This window comes from Cynara cardunculus (genome assembly GCF_001531365.2).
Source record: "Cynara cardunculus var. scolymus isolate 2C chromosome LG 17, CcrdV1, whole genome shotgun sequence".
Lineage (NCBI taxonomy): Eukaryota > Viridiplantae > Streptophyta > Magnoliopsida > Asterales > Asteraceae > Cynara > Cynara cardunculus.
Genome location: NC_037544.1, coordinates 4,937,300 through 4,946,486, shown reverse-complemented (window position 1 = coordinate 4,946,486; position 9,187 = coordinate 4,937,300). Strand labels below are relative to the sequence as shown.

The 9,187-nt window shown below is 38.1% G+C and overlaps 1 protein-coding gene across 2 annotated transcripts; it reads left to right on the top strand.

The window, feature by feature from the left end:
• LOC112500063 (probable E3 ubiquitin-protein ligase ARI1) lies at positions 1-8,473 on the top strand. Of its 2 annotated transcripts, none has more exons than XM_025103328.1 (7): positions 1-345; positions 4,796-4,828; positions 4,938-5,217; positions 5,655-6,135; positions 6,704-7,252; positions 7,488-7,654; positions 8,262-8,473. In XM_025103328.1, the coding sequence occupies exons 1-7, from the start codon at positions 214-216 to the stop codon at positions 8,408-8,410; spliced, it is 1,791 nt and encodes a 596-aa protein (XP_024959096.1). In that variant the 5' UTR covers positions 1-213; the 3' UTR covers positions 8,411-8,473. The 2 variants fall into 2 exon arrangements, with proteins under 2 accessions (XP_024959096.1, XP_024959097.1); XM_025103329.1 differs by having other exon boundaries at positions 302-345; positions 4,979-5,217.
• The last annotated feature ends 714 nt before the right edge of the window (positions 8,474-9,187 follow it).

Sequence of the window (9,187 nt, the reverse complement as noted above, 5' to 3'; positions counted from 1 at the left end):
CTCAAGTAAACCCCCCCTTTTTTCTTCCGGTTCCGCCTGTCTCAGCCTCTATCTCCCTTTTTCGCCGGCATGCTCACCGGTTTCGAACTTGATCGTACCGTTTAACATCCTCCTAAATCATCAAACCCTAATAATTGACTCATCAATTCTTCATTACAAGGGTTTATCGATCGAATTTTGCACGCTTACACCCGCGCCGTTTCTTGAAGTGCGATGGAAGTAGAGGATTGCATGAGCAGCGGCGGCGAAGATTACTATTGCTCAGATCGTGACTCGCTCGATGATGCCCTCGAGAATGAAGACTCTGATTCTCAGTGGGCTCCCCCTAAAGGTTCCTCATCCAAGGTATTCATTTTTTATTTTTTTTGAGTTTCTATGTATGTGTTTTGTTTATCACGAAGATACATTAGGGTTTTGTCGTGTCTACGGTTTTGATTAAGCTCCAATTGACTATTCAATCAGCGTCGTTGCGGTGCTGTTGAATTATGGTGGAAATCGTGTTATTCCTTTCGGTGTTATTTATCGTTGATGTATATCTCTTGTGTATTTCAAGTGAGGGCGTGTTTCCAAGATCGAATTGTTCACATTACTCGAGTTAAATGGTTAAGATTGTTATGTTGTGTAGCTTTGCAGCCTGATGCTTACTTTCAAGTTTCAACTTAGAAGTGTGGCCGGGTTGGGGTTTTCCTTTCACCTATTTATGTGCTTATTTTAGGGTTTCTTTTTTGTGGTTGGATGAAGAAATTTCTATCTGAAATTGTATTTGTTTGTTCATCGCAATTGTGTTTCAAAAATTGATCTTACTATCTAAAATTGAAATAGTACACTTAGTTGTAGAAGTTTTTCAATTTCTGCTTACAGGTTGTTTGATCACACAGTGGGACGTTTGTTTCCTTTAGTCCATTGATCCCCTATATATATATGTATGTGTGTGTGTGTGTGCATCTAGGAGAAAATTAGACCCATTCCACCTTGGTCATTGACAGGGTTGTACTTTCCTCCTACAAAGTAATCAAATCTTGTCCCTTTACTCCATTCTGCTCCTCCCCTCACTAAATTTGTTGTGTCTATACGACCAGAAACTTATGAGATATAGCTTAATATGAGCTTTCTGATGTGTTTTCTTGAGCTTCACTTTGAATTTTAGAAGCCAAGAGTATTGGACGGCACTAATTTTGAAAGTATTCTGGGGTGATTTCGTTACTTCTAGCTTGAGAAGACACTAAGATCCATGTAGTCCTTTTTGTCTATCTTATTGTTTAGAGACAATAATCATTCTGTCAGTGAGTAGTCATTTTATGAAACCCACTTACTTTTCCTTTTTATTGCTCGAGAGATTAGAGCTAACCGTATTTAATTTTTTTCTCAGCAATTAAAACAGTTTTTCTTTGTCTTCACACATTTTGCATCAATGTCTTCAGTGGACATACTTCCATTAAGGCATACTAGTCTTTTACCTATTACCCTTTCACCCCTAGGCAGTAGGCAGACTCGTCTATAACTGGTCAACCTGACACTTTCAACTCCTCATATTGATGCTCCACTGATTTCTGTTGGTTTTCAAATTGTAACGATGATGAACACAAGACTAGGATGGAGTGTCTTAATCAGGTTCTACATTATTTTCAATTGGACATGAATTTTGGATTTTGTTTGTAGCAATTGGGAATTTAGATTTGTTAAGTCAAGTTACATACTTCTTTTAGTAATTAAGGGTATATTAACCTTGTTTTATTTGTCTAGTTACCCAAGTCCCCTTAGGTTACCTTTTCTATGTATAAAAAGATGTTCCTAAGATTAATGGCTAAATGGGCGAGTGTTCTGGATATTTTAAAGGACTGAGAGCTTTCTCTTTGAGACAATCAACCTTAGGTGTTATAACTTATGTTGTCTTGGGGGTAATGCTTAATGATTACTAGGCATTTTAGGTGTGAAGCTTGGAATTCCTTGTTCTATATCAGTTATTTTTTGTGAAAAACATATTTTTTAGATTTCTTGTCCTGTATCATATTGTCCAATCACTTTGATCATTTCCCCAAAGCTAACATAATTTGCAGATATAAATGCACTGGCATCATAATATCATATAGACGCATATTGTCAAGCTATCCAATTACAACCTTTATCTCTCAACGCAATCTGTCCTGTTGGCACATCATGTTTTTAGCATTCAATTTTGGATTTCTAGGGAAAAAGACAGAATCTTTCTTATTTGCCCTCTTGCCAGATTGAATTCCACTCTTCTTTTGTTAAACTTACCTGTCAAATTAACATCATCCTCAAATGCTTCTTAATGTATTTTTGTTTAAATTTCGTTAGGATGTACCAAGTCTCATTGTTCCATTGCTTGCCTTTTTTGAGATATATGCTCCCTACTCCCTTTTTAGTGGCCTCATCCCTCTTATGGTATTATTTGACATGCTATGCTGTTACAACAGTCAAAATCTAAAATGACGGTCATGACCATGATTTGATATAACGGTTATTGTTATGGCAAAGCGGTGGTATAGCGGTCTACAAATAGCGGTTCATGTAATAATTATATATAAATGTATACATAACATAATATATAATTTGAAGATGAACAGAAGAACATGTGAATAGAAGAGATGACGAGCAATCCATGTTGGAAGACAACGTTGCTGTGAAGAGAAGATGCAGAATAGTAGACTGGAATAGAAGAGATGAGAGAGGATTATCGAGTTTAAAAAACCAATATTGCAAATCAAAATCAGCCCCCTAGCTTGTAATTCCCTAACCGACTTCGCAAAACCCTTTAAAGGCCAACTGTATGCCCAACTCCTAGTTGTGGTTTTCACACCGCTATTGCAAATCAAAATTGCAGGCCAATTGTGGTGATTAGCACCGCTATTAGCGGAACCGCTATTTCTGATCGCTATTGCTTACAGTTATTTCCCCTAGGACCTCTAACTGCCACAGCACCACTATTTCACCGCTACAGCGCCATAATTAACAGCATAGCCCCTAGGGTCCAGAAGTTAACAGTCAGATAAACCTCCAGTGGCCCTGTAGGGCTCTTACTTTATCTTCTCTCTGCTCTCCCCTTTTCCTGGATTGGTGTCTAAATCGACCTTTGCTCTAGCACTCTCTTTTACTTGTTTCATTATTTGTCCAATTACTTCCCTTGGCTACGCCGAAATGAGACATGAGGATGTAATGTCTACTAGAAATGATGATGGTATAAAGGATACAGGTGTCAATATTGTAAATGGATAATCCGCTTGACTGGAAAAGGTCAACTTGTTTTTATTTTGGTAAAATAGTGAAGGCTGGATGATATGTCTCCAGTATCTCTTAAGGGGTAACTTGCATGTAGACAAATAATGAGAAAAGGTCAACTTGTTTTTATTTTGGTAAAATAGTGAAGGCTGGATAATACGTCTCCAGTATCATCTTAAGGGGTAACTTGCATGTAGACAAATAATGAGAAGGGGAGAGCAGAGGGAAGAGAAAGTAAGAGTCCTACAGGTCACAGGTTTATCTGACGGTTAACTTCAGGGCCCTAAGAGATTGGTCGAGATTCGGAAAGCTGTCCTGGACACCCATGGTTATAAAAAACAGTAAAAGGAACGTTAATGGCATAAGGTAAGAGCAAATAAGTTGAATGTAAAGAAGATACCAAACTATTGTCACTACCAGCAGAGAGAAGAACTGAGATTCAGAGAAGAGAAGAAGGATAGATGAAGAACAAAGTACTTGTATAGTTGTATTACTAACCAGACAAGCCTACCGACTGACAGAAGAGTGAAGATTCAGTGAAGATGCAGGAGTCTCACCAAAGATAACTCATAGATGAGAATTGAAGCCGTGAACTCAAGGAAAAAGAAGCTGCAATTACACTGTTGCAGGCTTGAGAAGAAATCAAAGCCCAAATAGCTCTCTAGCTCTCTCTTTGCCCTTCATCAGGGATTCATAAGTTCTGTAAAACCTGTTTTTTGGGCAACTAAACTCATCCTGGGCAAGTTTTAACCTAATAAGCTTTTGGACAGGCTCTCATCAATCTGATATGATTCTGGCCTAGGGCCTCTGGGCACAATAGCTTGAGAAGTACTTCAAAGAGTTGGATGGTAAATATTGAGTTTTTAAATGGCCTTTCATGGATATGAGAAGTTAATAAAAAGTTGAATGGTAAAGATTGATTTTTTTTATCAGTTTACTTTATGGGTCGTAACTGGTGAAATGTACGGAGACAGGTCAAGCGTTTTTGTGGGCCTGTTCGTGTACCTGCAGTTTGATCTTGATTGGAACGAGAAAATGGACAATATATTGTTTGAGTGAGAACACAACCAGCTGTTTTCTTAAATAAGATGGTGGCTTACTAAGGGGACATGGTTGAAGCTTGAATATGCCTTTTCACTTAAATATTTACCCCCGTCAGGTTTTCTCCAGGTAGTTCCAGTGACATTAAACTTAGGGCATATTGTTACGAATGTCCCTTTCTAGATATGGATATAGTCACATTGAGGAGAAAATTTCGTTAGTATTCATTAATATCTTTTATGAGGAGGTGATAGTCTAGATCCTCTTCTTTGCAGAACTATGTGCGTGCCCTTTCTTCCATGAGTTGGTGATAAACGTTGAGCTGAAGTAATTTATAGGATAACATGAGCTTCATAAGCCAAATGGTGTGGCATTTTTGGAATCAATTTTGCATCGTTGCATTTTACTCTTTTATGTGCTTTTTGTGCAATTATGTGCTGTTTATTGATTCTGGCTTTGAGCTGATATCGTTATTACTGCTCCGCCTTTTGAATACGTGTTGTGTCTTTTGCAGGTCATCACAAAAGAATCTCTTTTGGCTGCACAGGTATATAGTTAAACGTCTACTCTTATTTAGCCAACCATCTGTCTTTAATATGAATTTTGCACCCTATCTGCTTGTTGAGTACTGATGTTATCAGTTATTATTTGCTTAGAGGGAAGACTTACGCAGAGTTATGGAATTACTGTCTCTAAGGGAACACCATGCACGGACACTACTTATACATTATCGTTGGGATGTTGAGAAGATATTTGCAGTACTTGTAGAGAAGGGGAAAATTCGCTTGTTTACAGAGGCAGGTTTGCCTATGCTCGAGTCTCATGTTCCGGACTCATCAGTGTCTACTTCTACAATGATGTGTGATATATGCATGGAGGACTTGCCATCTAGCGAGAAGACAAAAATGGACTGTGGTCACTGCTTCTGTAACAACTGTAAGAGATCCTTAAGGGTGCATTTGGTATGCAGGACATGATGGTATAAGAACTTGTTGTCTCATGTTTGGCATGACATTAGATTGGGACAAGACAAGACAAGACCCGAGTGGGACAAAAATACATTTTTTCTGTACGACCCAAGTAGGTGGATCAAAAATCAGGGAGATGTGACAAGATTGGTGAATTATCAAACTATCCATGTCATATTAAAAGTTACAACCTTCCAGAATTCATTCACCCGCCTACCTCACTCATCTGCCCAGTCCTGTCCAGTTCTGCCTAGTCCTGTCTGCGTACCAAACTCACCTTAATTGAATGGAACTTTAACCATCATGGAATTTTTAGTTTTAATGGATTACATATGCTTTACAGATGGCATAATTGCTTTTGTTGTATTGTTAGAAATGAGGGGCTCATACCATTTTCGTTTGTAGGTTGGACGGAACATTTTGTTGTAAAAATAAATGAGGGACAGAGTAGACGCATCCGATGCATGGCGCACAAATGTTTCGCAATATGTGATGAGGCCATAATCAGGAATCTAGTTAGTAAAAGGCATCCTGATTTGGCTGAGAAATTTGATCGTTTTCTTCTCGAGTCATATATCGAGGACAATAAAATGGTAAAGTGGTGTCCAAGTACTCCTCATTGTGGGAATGCAATCCGTGTTGAGGAAGATGAGTTTTGTGAAGTAGAGTGTTCGTGTGGTAATCAATTCTGTTTCAGTTGCTTATGCGAAGCTCATTCCCCTTGTTCTTGTGCAATGTGGGCACTTTGGACTAAGAAATGTCGAGATGAATCAGAAACAGTCAATTGGATTACGGTCCATACGAAACCTTGTCCCAAGTGTCACAAACCTGTTGAGAAAAATGGTGGCTGCAATCTAGTGAGCTGCATATGTGGACAAGCCTTTTGGTAAGATCACTATTTTGTTTTCGCTCAATTTATTTAAGTGCTTCCATACCTAAATGATCATTATTCAGTAGTAAATATTGTAGGCAATCACAATCTGCTTAATGGTATGCATTAATTAGCCATTAAATGATTGGTTTCCCATTTAAACGTGATTATAGGCAATTGTAGAGAAATGGAGATTTTACTCTATATTTTTGATCCATGAGAGTATAAAAATCTCCAAATTTGGAGAACTCTCCAAAGTTAAATGCTGAAGAGAGAGATGTTTTTCATCGTTTCCACCAATAAGGTTGAATGTATCATACTTCATATATAAATTTATCTCAAAATTTGTTGTGATATTTGGTACAAGTAATGTTAAAATCAACAAAATTTGGTGAATCTGTTGGAGTTGAATGTAATTTGTTTTGGAGATTTTAACTTTTGCTTCTCCATTTTGTAGAAATTATAGAGAAGGATGCTCTAATCTGCTTAATGGCATGCTTTAATTAGCCAAATTAAAAGTGTAGCATTTTGGCCAGCTGTTTTTCAATTCTCAGTTTTCTTGCTAAAATTACATGTGAACTAGTTGGCTATGTGGCGGTGCGACTGGTCGGGATCATACGTGGTCAAATATCACTGGTCATAGTTGTGGTCGGTACAAGGAAGACCGTGAGAAGAAATCCGAGCGTGCAAAGCGGGACCTCTATCGGTATATGCATTATCACAATCGTTATAAAGCTCATACAGATTCGTTTAAGCAGGAATCTAGATTGAAGGAGACCATACGGGATAAGGTAGCAGTTTTGGAAAGCAAAGATTCACAGTTACGAGATTTTAGCTGGGTTACAAATGGACTTTATCGGCTATTCAGATCAAGGCGGTCACTTTCTTATTCATACCCATTTGCATTTTATATGTTTGGTGACGAGCTGTTCAATGATGAGATGACAAAAGAGGATCTGGAGATAAAACAGCATTTATTCGAGGATCAGCAACAGCAGCTTGAAACGAATGTTGAGAAGCTCTCGAAGTTTATCGAGGAACCATTTGATCAGTACCCTGATGACCGAATCATGGATATACGGATGCAAGTCATCAATCTTTCAGTGATCACCGACACCTTATGCAAGAAAATGTAAGTATGTCTCTTAAGTGTCTACATTTCTATTCTAGTTTATCTCAAATTAAGTGTCTATTTTCCATTTCTACCCTTAATTATGAGAGGGAGAAGTTCAAACTTCCTCTATTATTAAGGTTAAATTTGTCATTTAGCTAATTTAGAAATCTAGTGCCTTTTTCATTGTGGACGGAGTAAAAAAAAGGTTTGTTTTTAAGTAGGAGTAACTGAGTCAGTCGGTTAACATTTGTAGGTACGAATGCATTGAGACGGATTTGTTGGGTTCCCTACAATTTGGCATCCATAACATAGCTCCGTACTACTCGAAAGGGATCGAGAAGGCAACAGAACTTACCGTCAGTTGGGCTGCAAAATCATGCAACGCCGATAAACGTCAAAAGCTGGCAGAGCCAACCAATGGTAAAGTAACAGGAACTTCTCTCTATAATTAAGGGTAAAATTGTCATTTTGTTAATTAAAAAATCTAACAATCACACATAATTAAAAGTGTAATAATCATGTGCCTTTTTCATCGTGGACAATTATTTTGGAATGGAGGGAGTATATTGAGAAGATATGGTCCAGATATGAGACTCCAACATACTCCCTCTAACGGAGGCTAGGCGTGCCCAAAGTGTTGAGAGGGGGCTAGATGTGTACAGATTTTCTCAAAATGTTGAGTCCCTAGATTGGTAAACCTTGGCTCTGATACCATGTGAGAATATGTGGAACCCCATTAGATTACTTTCCAAAAATTCCCTTTAGGAGAGAAGGAAAGTTTCAACATGTATTAGAAGAAATGGTCAAAGTCTAGCCCATGTGGAACTTTCAACACTCCCCCTCCAACGGAGGCTAAACGGACACATATTGTCCTAAGAGTGTCGAGAGAGGGCTAGATGTTTACCATTGCCCCCAAGTGTCAAAGTTCCTATAATGGTAGACATGGACCCTGATACAACGTCATGTAAAACTTCCTCCAATGACCACAAATTCTCATGTATGTGTTTGTTTGTGGTTTATGTTGAAGGTGGTATGTCGGAATCTGATGGGGCGTCAGGGTCGGGCAGTTCAGAAGAAAGCGGGTTTTCATCGCAGCAGAAAAGGGCGAGAAAAGATGGGTTCGGAGAGGGGATGTTTGATCTGAATTTGCCAGCAGATGTTATCGACAGAAACTGAATAGTGTTATTAAACAACTGTGTATAGTTGCTGATCTACTCAATTCTGTGAATTCATCTGCAACCACCCTTTTTTCCTATGTTTACAGATAATACTTTTATATATATATATATAAAGGAGAAAAACCTAGCAACTTTTGGGTTACTTAATTAACATCTGTTCATTCCCAATGTTGTTGATGTACACTTTCGGCTTTATGTTTTATTTCTATTTTAGGAAACCAACTTTTCAAATTTCTATTTTGGGGTTTGTAACATGGAACCGAATAAAAAGTAGATTTCTAAACATTGTTACAAAAATGGTGTAATACTGCTACTAAATATACATGAAAACAAGGGGAATTGTTGAACATCTTTGATCTCTAATTGATCCTCAGTGGCAGTTCACTATGGGGTTGTTTACCAAACACTTACTCGGCAAGTGCTTACCGATAAAATTTAACATTATTATTTACTTGCCGGGTAAGATTTTAATCCATCAAAACGACATTGTATGCAACAACTCACCTGGTAAGCGCTTGCCGTGGTAAGAGTCGTTGGCCTCACTTACCGGGTAAGACTCATGGTCTTTGTCTCGCTCTTACCCGGTAAGATTCTTAGTCCTTACCATATTTATTCGGTGTGGTAATGTGACTTGGTAAACGTTTACCCAAATAATCTTCTTAGCATTCTTGTGGTTTGGCTAATTTAGTTCGAAAACTAAGGATGTACGCAAGCATACGAAGACAACTTCGTGACATTTTGTTGAGTGACCAATAGAATGACACGAAATAAGCCA